Source organism: Prunus avium, chromosome 1 (genome assembly GCF_965620075.1).
Source record: "Prunus avium chromosome 1, drPruAviu1.hap1.1, whole genome shotgun sequence".
In the NCBI taxonomy this organism is placed as follows: Eukaryota; Viridiplantae; Streptophyta; class Magnoliopsida; order Rosales; family Rosaceae; genus Prunus; species Prunus avium.
The window spans coordinates 2,843,654-2,867,217 of NC_142284.1; the positions used below are offsets into that span (position 1 = coordinate 2,843,654).

Genomic DNA, 23,564 nt, shown 5'->3' on the forward strand with positions numbered 1-23,564 from the left:
TCGATATTTGGTTAAACAAGGGAAAATAAACTTTTTTTTACGTACATCACATGCTAATTAATGATGAATTTTAGTTATAAAAAAAATATATTTTATGGTATTAAGTTTTGGCCAATGTTTTATTTAGTATTTTTGTGTTAGATTATATGTGAAAGCCTCAATTTAAGTTTCGCTCAGAGTTGGCCTGCTTATTAACTCCATTATCAATTCGTATACTTGGATGATTGAATCCATGCATTATCAATTCGTATACTTGGATGATTGAATCTCATCCTTTGGCAACCCAAAAAGAAAAACAGACTGACTAAATACGTTCACAAAATGATATGTCAATAAAGTATTTTGTATCTGTTCAAAAAAATACGTAAAAAGATTTCGGTTAAGTAACTAATTTGTTGTTAATATTTTATCAATATACTTCATAATATGAACAAAATATCAACAATGTGAATCAAATATTGTAGATTGGTATTAGTATCAACCAATCAGTGTCTTTAGTGGATTTGGCATGTACATCAACTGCGGTATGATCTAGTCCAGTAAATGTGGCCTCAAGCATAAACACCATATATGCTACTAGTTTGCACCATCTAGGCTCACTCCCAACTAGCTAGCTAGCAAAAAAAAGGATGCGTCCTAAATCCCTGCAATTAGTGTTGTTGCTATTCCTGGGTGTGTCGCTTGTCAGCACTTCTTCTCTTGGTGTTGATCACCACAGATCAATACACGAGCCACTTCCTTTGGGAGCAGCAAACTCCTTTGAACAAGAGTCTCTGCCAGTGCCAGGTGGCAAACATCTCAAGGGACCAAAGAGCAAGCTTGCAAACCAAGAGTGCTGGCGGCGACCACCCCGATATCCGGCTCCAGAACCAAGGCACAGGCCATCACCACGGCCTCCACCACCAAGCTTCAATCCCCCACCACCCCCAGATCTCTACCCGCCACCTTCCCCTCCAATTCTCAATCCCCCACCGCTCCCAAGACACCGCCGGTGGCCACCACCCTGCTGTCGATTCCCAATACACTGCGATGATTATTGTTAAGCCGCCAATTACCCCACTATGATGATGAGCCTGCCTGCGGTACTAAAGGATACCAAGGCTCGTTGAAGCCACCCTCAAAAGCTTGTTCTTTCAACTAAGAGCCTAGCTCACTTCACTAGTTATGTGTATATAGCTGGCTAGGTTAGTATAATAGTATATGCATGATAAAATAAGAGCTGCCCTTACTATATGCTCATATACTCCTTTGGATATTTGGGCCAGCTGGTTGCTCATTCCCTTGTTTAATTACGTTTGTAAGTTTGCTCAACTACGAATGAATTGAAAGATAGAAAACTCCGCTCGCCTTCTTGGAAAATTTAGTCATGTACCACGTACTATGAGTAACTTCAAACATCTTTATCGATCTATATGAGCTCATGCTTTATAATTCTCGGAGCAGGACTTGTCATTGCCAATTAAGCTTATAAATAAGAAGAGGATCTGGGTCCTTTGTTGAAAACCAATTAAGTTGAGATATATTCCAGTTGACCTCGAAGAAAAGTGGTTCTGGTCTATGAGCCAACTAGTTTAGGGAAGTGAAATATGTCAAGAGATTACCAACCAAATTTTTTTAATTGAATGGGCCAACTATTTTTTTTTACTAGTGGGATCGGAACTCTGTCTTAGTGAACTAATATATGCGGGTTTAGAGTCATTACGTTTACTTTGGGCGGGCTACTGGGTTTAAGCTAAGTCAAAATATAAAAATAATTTCTTTTCCCCTAGAAACTGTTAGCGAGAGATATCCTATTCTATTAGGATATTATTTTATTTATTTCCTTTTATATAGATATTATGTAATTAAGATTCCACTTGTTTTCCCAGTTTGACCCTACTAGGGTTTGTAACCTTATATAATAAATACCTCATTTCGGAGAATGAAATACATCTGAAAATATTCTACCATATTGTTTGACTTGGTATCAGAGCCAGGTTGCGGGCCCGTACTGCCACGTGATGGGTGGGTCCCCGTTTGGCCCCGTGCGATGGGTAAGTCCCCGTTTGGCTCCACGTAGGCCAAAGGTGCCACGTGATGGGTGGGTCCCCGTTTGGCCCCGCGCGATGGGTGAGTCTCTACATGGCTCCACGTGGTTGCCAATGTGGATCTCCACGTGTGACCCATAAAAATGGGGTCTCACGTGCGGGGGAGTGTTGGAACTCATTGTTGTCCCACATCGACCAGAGGGCCAAAGAGAAAGTAGTTTAAATAGAAATATCCCTCTCTAACTAACACCGAGGCCTTTTGTGATAAAACCTCACACCTGAGGATTGTGCAGGTGGCAAAGTGGGGACAGTATCGGTGTTGTTGGAGTGGGTCCTCAGCCCGTTAACCTGGAAAATTTGACAGAAACAACTTGGAAAAGTCAACGGGGTCTAGCCCAATGAAAAAGGGCATTGACTTGCAAACCAGTGGTCTTATGTTCGAACTCTAAAAATACTTGTAGGATAGGTAAAAACTACCTAAAAAATTATAAGGAACAAATTAAATTAAATTACGGCAAAAGGATTGATATGATGTAATACGGATTTAATAATGAGATAGGAAGAATAAACGAAAGATATTGAAAAATATGCCTAAATGAGATGCACTTCTAAAGGGATTCTATTTCATTAAAAATCAAGGAAATAAAATCATATCAAACTCCAAAAAACATTCATATCATGAGTGCATGAAAAATGACATGTCTTTGAGCTAACCATGTTGAGTTAGCATGAAAGTTTTGCTCAGTTGTCCCACAATCATGCTCGTCAACAAACTTCTTCACTTGAACCCATTCACTGCTGAAGCAAAACAAACCCATCAACAATTCCCTTCACACACTGCCCTCACCCTATTACGATAATTTCATTTGAATTTAATCAACCTCCTGTTTATAATTGATTAGTTCCTAATTGATTTCCCAAATACGTCATTCGTTGCAAATCTTAAACCCACATCAGCAGTCAAAACGACTTTTGTTCAAGGTGGGGTCCACAAATCCACATCACCAACTCAGATTGGTGAGAAATATGCGAGTTAAGATGAATTGACCAATATACCCATGCCACGTCATCATTTTAATGGAGCTTGGGATGAAGTTGACGGAAAGTGGTTAAATGACACATGAAAACCTGGTCAAGGGGGCCAAGTGGGTCACTTTAACTTTAAAAGGGTAAAGTGGGATTTGACTAATGTTTCAGGGAGCATTTTTGCTTACCACTTTAACTCAAGGTATACCCTCACCACCATTTTAAAATCTTGACACCTGCCCATGTGTAAACCATAGTTAATAAATTATTTTTAAATCTTTTAAGTATTTAAAATTATAAAATAATAATTATTTAATTTTTTTTAAAAAAAACACTTTCTCCTCTCCCCATCCCCGTACCCCTCCCCTTTCCTCTTCCCAACCCACACACTACCCCAAACGCCCAATTTTCTACAGCCACCACCCACCCAACACACATATACATAATAGTATCTTTGAATTGAAATTAATTAGTTACATTTGAGACTCTTGAAAATAAGATTTCAATGAAAGTATCCAAACCAAAAAAAATAAAAAATTTCAATGAAAGCAAGTTTTGGGAAAAATCCCAACTTCCGGTGAGAATTGAGAAAGTGAGGTATGTTTCAAGATGCCCTATAGTGGTAAGAGGAGAGCTTACATATTCCAAGCCCGGCTCAAATCTAAATGAGATTCCATATTCGAAGCAGGAAAAGCAATGAATAGAGACGAACATGAAGTCACCACGTTCGACTATGGTGCTAAGTTTAGGAAATCTGGGCACAGAGAGATCACAGATTACTTGTTGTATAACAACGACAACGGAGGCGAAAACACCGAGAAATGGTGGCTGGGGTTGATGAGAGGGTATAGGGCGTCTGGGCTGGGTTGGGTCGAGAAGGGGGAGAGAGTTTTTTTTAATGTTATTTTATTTTTAATGTTATTTTATTTTATTTTATTTTATGATTTTAAATACTTTTTTTTTAAGATTTAAAGATATATTATTAACTGTGGTTTACACATGTACATGTGTCATGTTTTAAAAATGGTGATAAGAATACACCTTGAGTTAAAATGGTGAGCAGAAATACTTATCTTTTAGGGTGTACTGAAGTAATTAAACCTTTAAAATAAAATAAAATAAAAAAAACTTACCGCCGTGTGTGCGTGTGAAATTGGTGTGCTGCCGCATAAGTGCTCACTGACCCAGTTTCATAGTTGTTTTTCTCGAAATTGGTGGCCTTCTGCATCATCTTTCTGGTTTGTTAGGGGTCCATATTCCGCACTCACAAACCCACTTTTCCCCTCTCATTCATTCCCTGCTCTCCACTTTCTTCTCCAAAGAAACAAAGATTTCAAGGAATATATTCTTTGCTTTTTATTTCAGTGTGCACCATTCGTTTTTCTAAAGCTCAAGAAGGAACCCAAATCCCCTCCCTATCCATTTTGATTTAAAGCTCACAGTCCCTCTAACTTTTCTGTTTTTTCCTCTAAGGAATGAAAGTCTTTGGAGCTCTAGAAGGCCAGAGCACTGCTCTTTATTCTTATACTTGGGGTTTGCTTTTCGGGTTTGCTTTGTTCTCTGCTTGTTGAAAGATTACATTTTTGTTAAGAGCGAGATGGAACCTAGTGTTCTTGATAGTATAATTAATAGGCTTCTTGAAGTTAGAGGGAGACCAGGTAAACAAGTACAGCTCCAGGAGGCTGAGATAAGGCAACTTTGTTTTGTATCCAAGGATATTTTCTTGAGGCAGCCTAATCTTTTGGAGCTTGATGCTCCTATCAAGATTTGTGGTATTTTTACATGAACCCCATATTCTCCTTTGTCTTATATTAATTATAATTTGCTTTTTGTTTGGTGGGTTGATAAATTTTGAGTTTGAATATGAAAACTCTGTTCTGGGTATAAATAAATAGTAGTCTGCTTGTGCTGGGTATGGATAATTTTTATTGGCTTGAACTGGGTTATGATCAAATCTGAAGATTAATAAGTTGTGTTCCATTCCATCATAAAGTGATTAACAATCGTGCTAAAATATATCATCTTTATGCTCATTTCTCGAGTTAAACTTGATAACTGGCCCTTTTCCACCACAATTTTTATTCCCAATTCATAACAAGCTGAGTCCCTAATCTTCACTTGACTAAAGGGAAGAATCACATGGCTGCGAAGATCTTTGGAAACTCTGAAAACTTGGTATTCATATTGGATTCGAGATGTATGGACACTAGTAAATGCCTAGTGGTATCTTTTGATAATGCTCTATTGTTCGTCTTCTGTGTATTTTTCTTTCCTGTATAACCTTCTCTTCTGTCTACTTTATTACTATTTGACTTTCAATTTGTTTAAGCATTATACAACATTGAGCTATGGAAAGGTGTACTTGAGGCCGTGAGGGCTTGGGAATATTTGCTGGCCAATTACCACTACTAAGCACAACCCTAGAACTTCAATTCTTTTTGTGTTCCCTAGTTTGCACCACTTCACTTTTTGAAGTGTAAGGGATATTCTTCTCCCAGGAGAGCAGAGGTCTATATGGATGTTATGTCAACACCACTGGAAACTCCATGCTTGTAAACCCTTCTCCCTCTAGCCGCCGCCGCCACCCCCCCCCCCCCCCCCCCCAACTGTAGTATAATTTTTGAAATCCTCCAGTGCAGGATTGTTATATCTTGTGCAGCTAAAATCGTGCATGGGATGAGTTGTTGATAATTTCAGTCGTAATCTTTTTATCTATCTGTAATTACATCTTTCTATATTATTAAAACAACAATTCTGATTATCTGTCTTCACGTGAGTTTCTTAATGTCACCCAGGTGATGTCCATGGTCAGTATTCAGATCTTCTGAGGCTTTTTGAGTTTGGCGGATTACCTTCTCACTCCAACTACTTGTTCTTGGGGGATTATGTCGATCGTGGGAAGCAAAGCCTTGAAACCATATGCCTTCTCCTTGCATATAAAATAAAGTATCCAGAGAATTTTTTCCTTCTGAGGGGCAATCATGAATGTGCTTCAATAAACCGAATATATGGGTTTTTTGATGAGTGTAAACGAAGATTTAATGTCAGACTCTGGAAAGTATTTACAGAATGTTTCAACTGCCTTCCTGTGGCAGCTCTCATTGATGAGAAAATTCTCTGCATGCATGGCGGACTATCTCCTGAGTTAAACAATTTAAATCAGATTAAGAGTTTACAGCGACCTACTGATGTCCCAGACAGTGGTTTGCTATGTGATCTCCTGTGGTCTGATCCTAGCAAAGACATTCAAGGTTGGGGACCAAATGAGAGGGGAGTTTCCTTTACCTTTGGTGCTGATAGGGTGACGGAGTTTCTTCGGAAGCATGATCTAGATTTAATTTGCCGAGCTCACCAGGTCTCATTTATCTTTTAATTTGAGAATTTGCCAAAATCACGCAACCTAGAGTGTCTTCCACTGACTGGATATCATTTAATTTTCAGGTTGTCGAAGATGGATATGAGTTCTTTGCCAACAGACAACTTGTGACGATATTTTCAGCACCTAATTACTGTGGTGAGTTTGACAATGCTGGGGCAATGATGAGCGTGGATGAGTCTCTTATGTGCTCTTTCCAGATATTGAAACCTGCTGAAAAGAAGCCAAAGTTTGGCTTTGGGGGTAGAGCTTCAGCTAAGCCGGGTACTCCAATGAAAGTCAAGGTATGTTCATCTGTCTCACCCAATTTATGAATCTTTTGTTGAGTGTATAATGAGGGCAAGATACGTTTACTTGTTTGCAACTGATACAGAGGAATAACGAATTATATAGAAATATTTTTCAACTATCGTCCATACTGATTTGAGCAAGAAAAGCACTGTACATCCATAGATGAATGCATCATTCAGTAAACTGTGTTATGGTACCATGGACCTGTTGCTTCCGCCTGCCAAAGCGACCCCGGGGCAATTAAGCAAAATAATTTTAATGGGTTCTAAAGAAAAACGGTTTCTAAGGCATGTTTACAGATGTGATATCACATCTTGAATTGCAATTTTAGGTTTGTTCTGTTGAGTCATGTTGTTGTAGAAACATTTCAATTTATGGTCTATGTTAGAAGGCATAGGATCTTGTCGTTCTCAGTGGTTCGAGTGTCTGTTTAGATGTTTGGTTGTAAACAACTTTTTAAGTTTTTTTTTCTTTAAAAAAAATGGCCCTAGTCTTATTTATTGGTACCAATGTTCTTGCAAGTATCTAAACTTGGCTGCATTGTGAGTGAGTCCATTGCTTTCCTTCCTTGTGTTTGGGCTGCATTTTGTACCGGAATTTATATTTATGCTTCCATGAACCTTCACTTTATAATTGACACTTGCATGCCTTTTTAAAATGTGTTTTTTTCTTTTTCTTCCAGTCGTTTCTTGGTGCAATGGCGTAAGGTATTGTGATAGGAGATCCTGAAGAAAATATCTGCCTTAGGTTGGACATAGGTAATAAGGTTGCAATTTTAGAAGTCCCGATTGCTTTCAACACAAGGGACAAACACAAATTTAGCAAATTCCTTCAGCTAGGAAGAGTGCAGAAGATCTTCCGCGGAGAATCTGCAATCATATGAAGTGAGACTGTAAAACCTTCCATGTAAGAGTGGGGAAAGTTGGAAAAAGAGTTGGGTTGAATCATTTCTTTCTTTTTTTGGTTATTTGGGTCTTGCATTTCCATGTTAAATAATAACAGTTTGCAGTTGTAAGACTCACTTGCAGTATTCTCTTCTCTTTGTTCAATCTGTGTATTATGCATAGAACGAAAATAAAGTTGAAAGGAAATTTGGGTTGTTTGTTGTGTATTTTGAAGATATAAAAGTCTCACATTGAAAACTTGACTAAATAAATTACAACTTATAATAATTTGTTTCACTCTTAATAATACCGAGATCTTTTGTGATAAAACCTCACACCTACTGGGCTTTCTAGGTGGTTAAGTTGGGAACAGTATCGATGTTGCTATTGGGCTTTATAGGTGGTTAGAAGTGGCAAATTTTTTATGCTCCATTTATTCCTTCTGGTGAACGCATCTGTGGTCAATTTGATTTCCTTTTCTCCTAAATCCGTTGGATTATGAGTTTGCTAATAACATACTTGTGTAAATAAACTTGACGGTGAGAGGCAAAGTGAGATGCAAAACATCAGTCAAATGGGTAAAGTGGGTCACTTTAACTTTAAGAGGGTTTAGTGAAAATTGACCAATGTTTCAGGAGGCACTGTAGCACTTAAGCTTATAAAGAAATAACTCTACCAAATTAGATGCGAAATAAGTCGAATATCATAAAGTTGTTGATAAACACAATAAAATGATAGAGATGCTTGAGTTGGCCGACTTAGTGGGGCTGGCCCAATGCCAATACACCCTTGAGCAAGAGGAATAATGGGGCTACTTGGGCTTCCCTAGGCTTTTGCTTGGTCACATCTTAAGGAAGGTGACAAAGAACAATGAACTGGCAGGAAGATTGAGAAGAACTTGTATATCACACAGATAATACTGTTTTGCTATCTCAAACCAATCACGTTCCGTTATGCTGTTAACAAGGACGGATCTAGGCATGGGCTAGGGTGGGCTCTAGCCTAGTGCTAAATTTGGAGGTGAAAATAATTTAATATTAATTTTATAAGTTAAACCCAAGTTAATTAAAAATAGTCCACCCCTTTTTGTTGAATTTAGCCTATCACAACCGTAAGATTTCATCTCTAGAGGCACCCACACACATCAAAAATCATGTTTTTCTATTACCCACCCATGTAAGCTATAACTTTGTATTTGAACTTGAGAGCTTAGAAGTAGTAGGTCTCCTCCTCTTTAAAATTGTATCAACCTATATCCAATAGGTTCTTTAATATTAGTAAGTTTCTCACTTACTTTTTGTTTAATTTCCAATTTCAATTGTTATTGTTAATCTTTTATGATTTAGAGTTTGGGTGTTAAATTTTGGGAATTTTTTTTCTTATTTGCTATGATTTTATTGATGACTTGTCATTTTTCTAATTTAATCTATTTATTACTTGATCTCTGCTTTTATATAGTCTAGTTGTCTCTTGGTTTTGTTGAATTCTTGTAGCTTGTGATTGTGCAATTGTAGATCTAGATGACTGCACTCCGTACGTCTATGTGTACTCCCATCAAATTTAAAAATTGTTAATTGAAGAATAGTTGCTACCACTCTCTTTTTTTACATATAAAAAAAACCTATAGCCTATAGCCAATTAACCATGTAAACCCCTCATCAAAAAAACCATGTAAACCTAAAGAAAAAAAAGGTAATATAATGGATCTCCCATTAAAAAATACTAGTCCACCCCTATAAAATTTTCTAGGTCCGCCCTTGGCTGTTAACATTATTTTCTCATAAGGTTTTTGGTCCAAATTTTCTTTTTGACCTATCCATCCATTTTATCACAATCTATCCATCCATCATCCTAATCTGCACGACTTATACTTAAACCGCGGACCTCAAAAAGTTTTGATCAAAGTCTTGTGATAAAGACTCCATTGATTCCTTGATGGACCCCTTTCATTTCAAATTGTATTCGGCCTTCATTCTGCAAGAAAAAAATGAATTATTCCGAGCTTGTATTGTTCTGATGGGGATTCTTTAGTGGTATGTGATGCCTTTTTGACTTAATGTAGTAGATCAAGTTGACTTGGCCAAACCCCATATTGGCTTTGCCCTCGTCCTCATGCATTGATTTTGGCTTTCATATTCTGTCCCGAATTAGGTGAGTGCTCTTCTAGATGCTTTCTTCTCATCAACCAAGGGTGGAACTACACCATGAATAGGTGGGCTCTAGCGTAGTGCAATGTTTGGGAAAAATAAAATTTAGTACTAACTTTAAGACATTACACCTCAAATCACAAAAAGTAGCCTAGCCCGCTCAAGCAAAAATTAGTCTATCTTATCCAAGCAGATCTCCAGTTAACCATATATATTTCAGAGATTTCAAGCTTCAAGTTTTCTCTTATGAATGAAATTTTATTTAAATCTGATCCATATAAAAAATGATAACTCATGCTTATAAAAATTTATAATTCCGCTCTTATCAGCCACATCAAACTGGCTCAAGTAAGTTATTGTCAAGTGATTTGATTAAGTGAACGATTCTCACGTTAACCTAGCACTATATTGTGGAATTGGAATTGAAAATGGACCGAAACGATTTGGATTTTAAGTCAACAATTCAAACTCTCTAGATTTCTTTGTTGGGTTTGGGATTCTTGTGGGAGCTTTTTGTGTGCCGTGCTCGAATCTTATCTATAGCTATATACTGTATGTCTTTTTGGTTTGTGGTGCATGGTTACACTGCTTGACTAATTAATATTCTTTTTGTACAAAAGATTAACAACCTATTATTCCAATTTTTGGTAAGATAAAATTATAGGAAAGGAATTTGGATATGGGGAAATTTTATTCCTGAGACATGGTGTAAAACGTTGGAATTAAGAAAAAAAAAATGTTAACAAAACAGATTTCTTTTTTTTTTGTTGATACAAGTGAAATTGGGAGAGAGAGGAATCGAACATAGGACCTCATATAATGCAGGAGTAAATACTCTTAACCCACCTAATTATTTGATGTTGTAAAGCTCTTAGATACCGCATTCAATCCACATTGTCATTATCATCTTCATTTAACAAAAAGTTTTTTATTATAAAATAAAGATGATAGTGACAATGCAGATTTAAATGATAGGTAAGCATGCCTGGCTCTTATTATTGAACTTTAATGTTTTGGACTATGTTCAAGTTGTTATGTAGTAGATATAGAATGCATGATCTCGACACCTATCGACTCCATCCTTGTCATTTCAACTAGTTTTCTTAACCCTTACCAAATTTTAACCTATATAATAATTTCATTAAGAAGTCCAGATTAACAGACTCAACCATAATCTCAGCGTTTTCCCCCAAACACTTCAATGGTAATTAGCCTTGTTCACAGATATCCAATATGAGATTTCGACTGTTTCCTCCTCATCAATCTATTATATTTTATTCACTTTCCTAAAGGGAGCTAGTAAATTGTTACTAGCTTTCCTTTGTTGTTAAATAAACATTTTTTTAGTACCTTTTTATATTCAAATTTATAAAATAAAATCAAAAGAAATTAAAAAATACCTAACAACGTGAAAGGGACAAAAAAGCATTTATCCCCTACCCTAGATGTTGTGATTTCTCTCTCTTAATATATTGGGGAAAAAAACCTCTTCGGCTCATTTGATATAGCAAGGCAACTGGTCCTACGCGTTAATTCATGTTTGGTGGGCCTATCCACGGCAAAGAGGTGGGGAATTGATTTGGGGGTAAACGGTCTAAAACCCCCCTGGACTATTTGGCTTGTCGAAATGTCCACTATGAATTTTTTTTTCAGCCAATTTAGCCTTCGTATTAAATTTAATCGCCAATTTCACCCCCGCCATTAGTTTTCATGCAATTTCATCCAATTTTCTGTCTAAATGTCACATGTTAGGCACGTGACTCACTGTTCAATTAAAATTTAATTTTTTTTTAGTTTAAAATAATTAAATTGTTAAAACTACAAAACTGAAGAAAAAAAGAAAAGAAAAGGAGAGGCTGAACCCTATCGCCCTCCATCTCTCTGCCTCTCTCTTAGGCCGAACCCCCAATCGCCTAGAATGGGAAATGGAGATATAGGAGCTAAGGCCAGCCAATCGGAACCTCAATCAAACATTAGGTTACCTTCTTCTCTAGGCCGGAGGAGTAAAGATTAGAGGACAATTGCGGAGGTTGAAGGCCCTCGCGACGTTTCTTCTGGAGGCTTTCTTCTCTGCGGTTCTTCCTGATCTCCACCATGTTGTCCTCCCTCCGCCGACGACCCTCCTCCGCGTCAATGAAACTAAGAATCTGAAACCCTAAGAGAGAGGCAGAGAGATGGAGGGCAATAGGGTTTGGTCTCCCCTTTTCTTTTCTTTTTTTCTTCAGTTCTGGCCTCTTTCATCCCCATCCTACCAGCTTCATCGCCGATAGCCCAACAACTACAAAATTGAATTCGCCCCATCCTTCCCAACACCCCATCAACTCGAACCCGCCTATTTCAAAAAATAAATTATCTGCTTCTATGTCTGCAAATTCAAAAACAAAAAAAATAATAATTTGAAAACAGAGAATGAATTCAATCCAGCACAGGAATTTTCTCTTTGTGCCTAATGTTGTATCCGGTTAGAGAGAGAGAAAGAGGGCGGATGGGATCTGGCTGGGGTGGTAGTGGGCATCGGGGAGGAGCATGAGAACATGATCCCGAGAGAGATTGTGGTGAGGTTGTGGAGTCGCCGCTGGGTCTGGGGATGATGCGGTGCTCCATATATACATCGTTTGTGCTGTGATGATGGTGAGTGTGGCTGGTAATGGTGGTTATGGAAGAGAGAGGAGGGGATTGGGTTTGATCGGGAAGAAGGGAGACAGAGGTTCTAGAGAGAGAAAAAGAAAAGTTTTTGTTGGTTTTTATTATTTTTATTAATATTTTATTCAACTTGTGTTTTAAAATTATTATTTTATTCTTTTTAGACAGGCATTTGGATGGAATTGGGGAAAACCTAACGGCGGGGGTGAAATTGGCGATTAAATTTAATACGAAGGCTAAATTGGCTGAAAAAAAAAATTCAGGGTGGACATTTCGACAAGCCAAATAGTCCAGGGGGGTTTTAGACCCTTTACCCTTGATTTGGCACAACTTTTTTTCTTCTTCTTTATCATGTCGAAACGAGAAAATCAAAACTGAGACAATATTTGAAAGAGATGGTTTTAATTTGATATTTGCATGGCCCAGCGTATACAACACATATGCGTGTCGTCTATCATCTGCCAACATCCCAAATCTATTCAGATGTTGTTGTCTGAAAGATGAGAGAAACTCTCATGTAACGGGAATAACACTTTTTGTTATTCCAGGTCAATAACGCTAAGATACATAAGATAACTTTTTCATATGTCATTGTGTTATTGATCGGAGATAGCAATACAATGTTCTTTCCGTTACATGTAAATTTTTTTTGCTGAAAGATATATAATATATATATATATATATTTTTTGGTCGAATAAGATAAGTAATATGGGGAAGCAAAATCTTCTTCTCTCATCAGTTTAGTCGACCCTTTTAATTAATTTATTTTCGGGAGTTTTTAGTAGGTGGTCCATTTGATAAGCATCCAGATATGTAGTGCTTGCGGCTAGTTGACTTTTTTGTAATGGCCCTTGTGGTTAATAGTTTTTTTAATTAAATTATAAATGCAATCTAAGAATTTCTATAAATAAATAAATAAAAACGAAGAGATATGTAGTGCTTGCAGTTTACGAACTTGGTGTGCATAAAAACCTTATAATCAATTTCATATTATGCCCCCAATTTTGCAGTTTAATTTCAATATTTTGCAGATATATATATATTATATAGTTGACATTTTATTTTTGTACAAAATAAATAATAGTTGACATTGTTGGCACCAATTTTAAATTCATTCAGAGATTGAAGAACAAAATATTATATACTTTGACTTTAACATGTATCCTGCTGAACCAGCCAAACATATAAATAAAACTAAAATTTGCTTTTTGACTTTTAATTCAGAAATGTTTCCCAACATCTTTTCATTCCGCCGTATTCCATCCATTGTTGAGTTCAGCCCATAGTTTTAAAAAAAAACAAACAAACAAACAAAGAAATAAAAACGTAACGTATTGCTTGAAAAAGGAGATAACAACACCACAAGCGTAAGTGACGTTGGCCTTGGCAACACCGCCAAGGATTTGCATACTGTCAAAAACTTGCTCTTTCTCTCCCTCTTAAAGGTACAAATCTTTTGTTATGACTTTGGCATTGTGACTTTATTTTAGCTTAAGTTAAGCTTCCTCTAGTGTGCGTCGGGCATTGTTGAAACATATTGGAGGAATGCTAGTCAACCTTCTCTCTAACCTTCTCTTTTGGACTTTCTCCCTTTTTAGCATGACATGTGTCATATTCCTTACACTTAAAACAATGCCATGAATGGAGCGCATTTCGTGGCCAGCTATTTACCTCCTTTGGAGAGCTCCCGCGGCGAAAGGGATTAGTCACTGCTATCGGCGGTGGACACCCTTGGATCTCATCCAAAAAAAAAAACAATGTCATGAATGCATAGATTTTGTTTTCCAAGTTTACCCTTATTAAATATAATTTTTTTCCCATTACTTCCATGTTTCTTTCAATTAATCCAAATTTTTTTTACAGCTTTCTTATCGCCTTGTTAAAAAAATTAAATAAGAAAAGGGTAATGCCATGGCTTTTTTCCATAATTAAAAAACAATTAATTAATTAAAATTATTTTAAAAAACTAAGTATTTCTCCCTTCGTCTTCCTCTTCCACGTTAAACCCCCACCCCACCACCCCTAAACTGTTGTAGGAAAAAAAAAACACAGAGACACCCATCTCATGCGGTCAAGGCTGCCATATAATGAAGAAAAGAACAAATCCAAATCCTAAATTTCATATCATAAAAACAAATTGCTGGGTGAGTGTGGAGCGGCAAAAGGACTATTTTTTCATCCAAATTCCAAAGATTATTTGGAACAGTAAAATTAGGTTTCAATTGTAAAAATATTTGCTGATACATTATAAATCTTGGAATTGATTTCAGTAGTAATAGAGAATCAAAATGGGGTCGCGCCTCCACCGCATCGAGGATGGGTGGGTTTGGGATGAGACAGGTTGGAGAAGGGAAGAGGGCTAAGACAAGTTGGAGCAGAGAATAAGGCCTGGGTTTGTTGATGGGGTTAGTTTGGTGTGGGGTGCGGTGGGTGTGTGTGGCTAAGGTGGTAAGATGGTGGTTTGGCGGGTGTGGGGTGGATCTGGTTTGGGGTGGGGTGGGAAGAGGGCGGTTGATGATTAAAGTGGGAGGGAGTTGACGGAGAAGGAGGAAGACAAAGAGACTTAATGTATTATGTGTAATTAAATATATTATTATTTTATTAATATATTTAATAAGGGTAAATTTGGAAAATGAAAACTAAATTGTCTGGTGCATTAATAACATTGTTTTAAGGATAAGTAAGGGACACATGTCATGCTAAAAAAGGAGAAGGTCGAAAAGAGAAGGTTGGAGAGAAGGTTGCTAGCATTCCCCAACATATTGAACAATTAATTTGAAACCATCTGTGTTAATTCTTAGGATTAACTACACTTTAGCCCCTGGAGGTTTAGTGTCAGTATCGAAATGGGCCCCAAGATTTCAATTCAATCAATTTCATACCCGACATTTCAAAGTACCAATTTACACCCGCCGTTACATTGACCGTCAAAGTCAGACATTAAATGCTGACGTGGCAGTCGTGGGACCCACCTCATAACCAAACAGCAGTTAGAAAGAGACCAATATAGGACAAATAATATTAAAAAATTCTTTATTTTTAAAGTTAATTAAAATCAATTATTTAAAACCACACAAAAAAAAAAATTTAAAAACCCTTCAAACTTCCCACCCGTCAAACCCAGATCTTCACCACCCATCATTCTTCATCTTCCTTCTTCTCTCCACCCATCAAATCCTAAATCCAAATCCAGCATCTCCACCACCCATCCTTCTTCTTCCTCCTCATTCTCTTCCAACATCCCCACCTTCGTTCCTCACCCACCACCCACCACCTCATTCTCCCTCAGTCCTCTCCTCCTAGCTCCAACCAATAACAGAGCCCTAGCCAATAGATCTGAGGAGGAGATCTGCGCGTCGTCGGAGACGTATGGCAGATTCAACACCTGGATTTTCGAGGTCGACAAAGACCCATTGCCCCTCCCGATCACTCGAAAATTTCTCGGCCTAGCGTCACCCCTCTTCTCCACGCAGCCTCGCCCCAGCCCCATCCCCTTTCCCTCCTCTGAAATATCTCCGCCCCTCTTAGTCTCTCTCTCTCTCTCTCTCTCTCTCTCTCTCTCTCTCTCTCTCTCTCTTTACATATGGTTCGATCCAGTTATGCTAATACACCCATATCCCCACCACCAAGTCCCATACCCAGATCTGCAAGTGGCTAGACTCTAGATTGTGAAACAGCGGTTGACCATCTCCTGGTGGTCTTGGACGAGGAGAGAGTGGTAGAGTTGGCGGTGGGGATGATTAGAGGACGCGTCGGGCTCCGATTCGTTGTATCAAGCGAGGGACGGCTTGCGATCGAAGATGGCGGAATAGAGGGAAGAGAACACGGCGTCGTCTGAGCGAGGCTGCGATTTGAACTGCGATGAGGTGGCGAGGCCGCCATTGGCGGTGGAGGAGGCGGTGTCGTTGTGCATTTCCACGGTTGGAGTTTTGCTGTAAATGAATTACAGAGACAATACAAAACTTCAATTAGAAAAGAAAAAAAAAAAAAAAAAAAAAAAAAAAAAAAAAAAAAAAGAAAAAAAGACAAGAAATCTATCTCGCTTTATAATCAAGAAAATTACTTGAAAGCTTCCGTTTGATACTCTGGAATGTTACAGAGTCCATGTTTTGTTGTTTTTTTTTTTTTTGCTGTTTAAATAATTGATTTTAATTAACTTTAAAAATAAAGAATTTTTTAATATTATTTGTCCTATATTGGTCTCTTTCTAACTACTGTTTGGTTATGAGGTGGGTCCCACAACTGCCACGTCAGCATTTAACGTCTAACTTTGACGGTCAATGTAACGGCGGGTGTAAATTGATAATACTTTGAAATGTCAGGTATGAAATTGATTGAATTGAAGTCTTGGGGCCCATTTCGATACTGACACTAAACCTGCAGGGACTAAAGTGTAGTTAATCCTAATTCTTATCACCCAATACCACAAAAAAATCTCTATTCAAAAATCCGTTCTTCCAAAAAAATTAGTCAAATAGATAAGAAAGTAGATAAACTAAATGAAATTTCATAATAATGATGTTTAAATGGTGTCTGATTTGATTGAATTTTTTTTTTTACTTCAAGAATGATGGTTGAATTAAGACCTTTTTAAAAAAAAAAAAAATTAAAAAAAAAACACAAGCCTATAAGATTCTGCGTCATCCATTAGGTCATGGAAAAATCGTTATCATCTAGATGTTCATCAATCGGTCAATGGTGGACATATAAATTTATATTTAATACTATCGGCTAATCCTGTTTTATATGAACATGTTGTATCAATTATATATAATTAAGATGCACAGTCACTTCACTTGTAGATGTGAGCAATTGGCTAGGACAGTGTCTTCGATGCTTTGTACCCGAGTTCGATGGTGACTTGTGCTAGGCTAGCTTCCTTTGATGCGATTGCTACCAACTCCCTAAACTTAGTTCCATCAAACCGTTTTATACGTCGACCTCGAAAATACCCATATACTTCTTGGAAAATTGTTTGAGGTTTCCCACTTGTGGGCTCCCCTCCCTCAACTTTCTTCATAGTCCTTGGATGTCTCACTTTGTATACAGTCTGGTTGGAAGTTGCTTGGAAATTGTTGGCAAACATTAGACTGGAATTTTCTCATTTGCCACTTCAATACTTGTGACATTTGTGCAAATTAAACAACACCAGCTTAGACAACCCAAACTATAATTTAATATGTATGCGTACATTTTTTAAGGTTGTGTTTGGTTTTACCATTTGTTCCATGTTTTTGTTCTCTTATATATAGGCGGAGAACAAAATCCAAAGCTAAGATTAAAATTTTGGTTACCAACTGGTTGAGAAACTGTCTGTACAAGTAACAAAAACCCATCCACTTGTAAAAAGGTGCCTAGACTTTTCAAGTTCAATCCTTAAACCAAAAAGCAATTTAATTACATGGTTTCCTATCTTCCAAACACTTAATCAATTAATGATCTTTGCCAACGGGATTTAACTCAATGGAAAATGGCCTTCACTTGTGGACCAATGGTCTCAAATTCGAATCCCCATAACACATTGACAGTGTTTGTGAGAATCTCTCCTCCATCTTCCTAACTTTGGCAACAAAAAAAAACAGTTAGCCGTCTTTTATATATGTAGTTTGCTTGCATCACTAGCAGGAGTCAAAAAGTCCTTTTTGAGTTACCCATTTCCTTTTACATGAAATCCGGCAAGAAATTATTTATAAAAAGAGCATTATAAGATGACGACGATGGAATTAATATTCTGATTTGGAATACCAAGTTTCCCTCCTACTCTTCCATTATATATGCAACTTGGTCAGAGCAAGCAACCCAATTCAAAATATAACGGAATGGCTTGACACTAAGCTTCATTTTTGCTACCATTGCATCGGGTTCTGGCCTTATTCTTTTGTGACTTATACTCCAATGATTGATTTGTATCTTTTGCCTTCTCACAACCATGTTTAATCTTTCTTTTTTTTTTCTTCCACAGCTAATGGTTTTACCAAGTGGTTAACAGTATTCAGTCTTGCATTCGAAGTTCCGTGTTCAATTACTCTTTATTTTTTTGTGTACAAAATAAAGGAACTTACAAAGAGGATCCCCTAGAGTTCCCACCATTCCGTACATCAAAATAGATATTAAGTACTACACTAAAAAGAAAATTAGAAAACCAGGCACAAGGCTGTAAAAAGTTGCGTCCTATATTTGCTAAAAGATCTTCAATTACCCCTCTAATAAAATTGATGTTGACAATCTTTGGAAACTTGTAATTACAATATAAATAACCAGGGAAATTCCAAAGAAGAAACCGTGTGGTTATTTCTAAGATAATGAACTTAATCATAAATAAATGAAGAAGCAAGAGATAGAGAGAGACTTTGTTAAAGAGTTGACCCGAGAAGCTGAGCCAGCAATTGAAGCCAAGTATATGCCTAAAGATGCTAGAATTGATTCTAAGGTCAGTGACCCTTTAAATAGTCAGCCACTTTGCTCATTAATATCCACGCCATAACCCAAGAGCACGACAACATCTTCTCCCTCCTCCAAATGCTAAGTTCAAGAAGCAGGTTAGTTCCTGCAATCTCTGTTTTCTCTTGGTTTGTACCTGCAAAGTTTTCAGACTTCGATGCATGAAATGAAATGAAAGCCTACCAGTTAAGTTCCATGTTTTTCTGAACTGGTTTCTTAATTTGGAAACCAGATCCATTGGAAGTTGAGGGTTTATGTATCCAACCAGAAGAGGTTGCCCATATCACACTAAAGCTCTACTTTTAAGGGCTGTTTTTAGACTCTGTGTAGCTGAATTTTTCTTCTTTTCTGTTAGCAAAAACATGCTTCAAATGTTTCTTTTCATTGGGTCAACCAAGAAAATAATACCATAATTAGAACAAATGCTCATGAACCAGAGCTTGCTTTTGTTCTGAGCACACTTGGGATCTGCCTTGTCCAGAAAAGCTTGTGTGAAACTGCTATCTCCGGTCAATGACGGTATGCCAATTTTTCCACTTGGCATACCGTAATTGGACAGATATAACAAAACAGTGTTATCTCCGTTCCACACAAATGTTTCTCCTGCCTCGTCACACATGTACCATACTTCAAAATATTTCTTCACTTAGGACCGACTCCTTGGAAAAATTGAAACTTCCTCAGTTCTGATTTGTTTTTTTTCACACAAATTATATGAATTCCAGTATCTGGACCAAAAAATATGTGGGGTTTGTTTCTCTGTCTGTGTTTTTTCTCTTGTTCAATTAAAAGCCATTCATGGAGTTTGCTTGCAACTTGCAAGTTAGCCCCATATGGCCGTCCCTTGATGTTCCCCTTTCTGTCTTCATTCATTTTTTTTTGGGGTCAAAAGTCTTCATTTATTCAAATCCCATAAAACCTACCATTTAATTTCTGTAAATAAAAAATACTTCGTCGATTCTTCCTCCCTTTTTTTAAATATATTTATTTTGTCTTTATATGAAAAAGTCTACGTACGTTATGGAATGAGAAATTTTTATCTTTAGTACAATAATTCAGAAGTTAGGATATGTCACTTCTGGATGACGTTTTGAATCGAATTTTAAAAACAAAAATATATCTGTTTAAAATATAAAAAAATTACTCCTTCTTTGAAGTCCAATAGTCAACCACAGTCAATTTGCCAAAACGCTATAAACAAAACCAGCGGTGCAAGTACTATAATACAAAGTTACAAACAAAAAATGGCCTGTGTGAGCTGAGCCAAGTAGTTGGTCCATCAATTCCATTGATGCAGACCTGCAGTGAATAAAAACAAGCATTTCCTTTGAAAATTCAACATCCTGCTCCCCCTTATGTCAAAGTGAAGAAAACTTAGTTGGTTGTCTTTCTTTCCTTCTTCACAGTAAGACATAGTCATGAGCTAATTTTTCCTCTAAGTGGTATGCTTCTAGAAAGTTATGATTTTGATTGATCTGGGGTCACCAAAAAATGATGGGAACTTTATTTATTTATTTATTTATCATATGGTCAATTAAGTTACAGAAACAATATGTTTCTTGTATTTTCTTGCTTCTGATGCAGTGATTATTGATTTTTCATATGCAGAATAATTTAATTTTCAGTGGACTGTTGGAGGCAATTACTAGCAAGCGATGGCTAAAGAGCAATTGGGAGTGCTTAATGCGCTCGATGTGGCCAAGACTCAGTTGTACCATTTCACTGCAATTGTGATTGCAGGAATGGGGTTTTTTACTGATGCTTATGATCTGTTCTGCATTTCCTTGGTCACCAAGTTACTCGGCCGCATATACTACACGGACCTAAACCAGCCAAAGCCGGGCACATTGCCTCCCAATGTGGCTGCTGCTGTTAATGGCGTGGCTCTATGTGGCACCTTAGCAGGCCAGCTCTTTTTTGGTTGGCTTGGTGACAAATTGGGTCGTAAAAGGGTCTATGGGATCACCCTTGTTCTCATGGTCCTATGCTCCGTTGCATCAGGACTCTCATTTTCTGATCACCCAAAGGGTGTGATCTCCACTCTTTGCTTCTTCCGGTTCTGGCTTGGATTTGGCATTGGTGGTGATTATCCCCTTTCAGCTACAATCATGTCTGAGTATGCCAACAAAAAGACTCGTGGGGCATTTATAGCCGCGGTGTTTGCGATGCAAGGATTCGGGATTTTGGGTGGTGGGATTGTGGCTTTGATTGTGTCAACCGCGTTCGATCACAGTTTCAAGGCTCCTGCATACTCTGTGGACAGAGCTGCTTCTCTTGCGCCTCAAGCTGACTTTGTTTGGCGTATCATTTTGATGGTTGGAGCTCTTCCTGCTGCTCTAACTTACTACTGGCGTATGAAAATGCCCGAGACAGCTCGGTACACAGCCCTTGTGGCCAAAAATGCCAAGCAAGCTGCATCAGACATGTCTAAGGTGTTGCAAGTTGAAGTTGAAGCTGAGGAGGAAAAACTTGAGAAATTTACTCAAGAGAAATCCAATACCTTTGGCTTGTTCACCAAACAATTTGCTCGTCGCCACGGTCTTCACTTGCTTGGCACCACTTCTACTTGGTTCTTGCTAGATATTGCCTTCTACAGCCAAAACCTTTTCCAAAAGGACATCTTCAGCGCCATTGGTTGGATCCCGAAAGCAGAACGCATGAACGCAATTAATGAGGTTTATAGAATTGCAAGAGCACAAACACTCATAGCAATGTGCAGCACTGTCCCTGGATACTGGTTCACTGTCTTCCTCATTGATTACTTGGGCAGGTTTGCAATCCAGTTGATGGGTTTCTTCTTCATGACAGTGTTCATGTTTGCATTAGCAATTCCTTACCACCACTGGACCTTGAAGCCCAACAGAATTGCATTTGTTGTCATCTACTCATTCACCTTCTTCTTCGCCAATTTTGGACCCAATGCCACCACATTTGTTGTGCCAGCTGAGATTTTCCCAGCAAGGTTGCGGTCTACATGTCACGGTATATCAGCTGCAGCTGGGAAGGCTGGGGCTATTGTTGGAGCATTTGGGTTTTTGTATGCAGCACAGAGCAAGGACCCTACAAAGACTGATGCAGGGTACCCACCTGGTATTGGTGTGAAGAATTCTCTAATTATGCTTGGTGTGATCAACTTTTTCGGCATGGTGTTTACTCTGTTGGTGCCAGAATCCAAGGGAAAATCACTTGAAGAGCTGACTGGTGAGAATGAAGAAGAAGAGGGGGCAGGGCAGCAGGCCACTTCTACTAGAACTGTTCCAGTTTGATGAGGTTGTTTAATCAAAGCTTTGTGAATTTACAATGGTTATTATTTACTTCATTTGCAATGCAATAAAAATAATGTAGACATATATTTGCTTGTGGAAGCCGAATTGCAGAAGCAATTGTATCTTGTTTTCGATTTGTTTCGATTGTGTATGTTATTTATTTATACGATTTTTATTTTGTTCTGTTTTGAAATATATCTCCACCTCTTTTTGCTTGCAATTGTTTGAACAAGCCTAATGGATCTCTTGGAGTTGGGGGAAAGCATATGCAACCTAGTTTGCAAGCCCAAATTTGAAACCATTTCCTTCCGTTTTCTGAATTCAACCAGAGATGCTCGAATATGAAGGATTTCAGTCTAAAACTTCTGTTCAGGGAAAAGTGGTGTAGTTGTTTGTTGCTACTTGCATCTCTTCCTAGACAAAAGCATATTTACCCTTCAACCAACGGCAAGACGCAAAATGCATAAAACTTAGGAAAATATAGGTGCCCTTCACAGGCGTTTTTTACGATACTAAAGCACAGTGCAGTGCGATGACCAACTAGCTCTGTCTCCGTCTTCCATCATCCAGAATCTGAGAGATATGATCAAATGACCGGTCTAGTAGTGGTAGTTCATAGCATTCATGATCATATGTCAAACACATGCTGGAATGTTAGAGCCTGTTGGACCATCTGAAATTGAATTTTTTGTCGCTCCTTCTTGGTTAAGGTTAAACTCGAGTGACACTTCAGGTTTTCTGACCCAAAAAATGTGACAATGGGGCAGAGTAAAGCTTGAAGTCTTAATTCCAACCCCACATACAATAATGTGCAACCAGAAAAATGTGCAAGTCTGTGAGACCCTATTCAAGTGACGAAATGTTAGGAAGAGAATTTGACTATCAAAAATGATGAAAAATAGGTCAAGATTTGAACAGTTGGGCCGATTTTTTGTCCTCTAAAAAATCTGTCTGTTGCATGAATATATTATATGCATAATTAATATTAGAAGAGGCTAATGTGAAAATAATATTTTGAACCTAATGGCAGTCAAGAAAATGCTTAATTATTGGACTGGTAAAATGGCAAAGTTTCCCAATCAATATTGTTGTACAAAACGAGATGGTTTAGACTGTTTTGGTGAAAATGGTGCGTAGGTAGGATTTCCAGTCATTGACTCTTACCAGCTTTGCTGTACTTGCTGTACTTGCTGTACTAGTAGCTAGCTTGGCTTGAAAGGGAAGGTCATCACTTCACTAGGATGACAAGTTGACTAGACAAGTCAGAAAGTTTGGAAAAGAAGGCATGGGGACAAGGAGGAGGATGAGAGAAGGTGCATGTGCATCACACTACTTAATCATTTAGCAAATCAATTGTAGATATTAATGATGGATTTGAAGGTTCATAACAAATGTATGAACAAAAGATCTATAAAATGTTAAAATCTTACTAAAAGTTCATCCTATTGTGTCAAATTGATGC

At 37.8% G+C, this 23,564-nt stretch overlaps 2 protein-coding genes across 3 annotated transcripts; both read left to right on the plus strand.

The window, feature by feature from the left end:
- The first annotated feature begins 4,241 nt into the window (after positions 1-4,241).
- On the plus strand, positions 4,242-7,831 carry LOC110748973 (serine/threonine-protein phosphatase PP1-like). Its single transcript, XM_021948961.2, has 4 exons — positions 4,242-4,825; positions 5,849-6,408; positions 6,495-6,713; positions 7,403-7,831. The coding sequence occupies exons 1-4, from the start codon at positions 4,651-4,653 to the stop codon at positions 7,424-7,426; spliced, it is 978 nt and encodes a 325-aa protein (XP_021804653.1). The 5' UTR covers positions 4,242-4,650; the 3' UTR covers positions 7,427-7,831.
- A 10,867-nt stretch (positions 7,832-18,698) lies between these two features.
- On the plus strand, positions 18,699-22,271 carry LOC110748961 (putative inorganic phosphate transporter 1-3). 2 transcript variants are annotated; one of them, XM_088246440.1, is made up of 2 exons: positions 18,699-19,021; positions 20,445-22,271. In XM_088246440.1, the coding sequence occupies exon 2, from the start codon at positions 20,492-20,494 to the stop codon at positions 22,100-22,102; it is 1,611 nt and encodes a 536-aa protein (XP_088102566.1). In that variant the 5' UTR covers positions 18,699-19,021; positions 20,445-20,491; the 3' UTR covers positions 22,103-22,271. The 2 variants fall into 2 exon arrangements, with proteins under 2 accessions (XP_088102566.1, XP_021804637.1); XM_021948945.2 differs by having other exon boundaries at positions 18,700-18,934.
- Positions 22,272-23,564: the final 1,293 nt, after the last annotated feature.

Excerpts from the sequence above, each read along its gene's own strand:
- LOC110748973 (XM_021948961.2), top strand. The coding sequence starts at position 4,651 with ATGGAACCTAGTGTTCTTGATAGTATAATTAATAGGCTTCTTGAAGTT. Across the intron at positions 6,409-6,494 it reads TAATTTGCCGAGCTCACCAG|GTTGTCGAAGATGGATATGA; the intron begins GTCTCATTTATC and ends TTTAATTTTCAG. Across the intron at positions 6,714-7,402 it reads GTACTCCAATGAAAGTCAAG|TCGTTTCTTGGTGCAATGGC; the intron begins GTATGTTCATCT and ends TTTTTCTTCCAG.
- LOC110748961 (XM_088246440.1), top strand. The coding sequence starts at position 20,492 with ATGGCTAAAGAGCAATTGGGAGTGCTTAATGCGCTCGATGTGGCCAAG.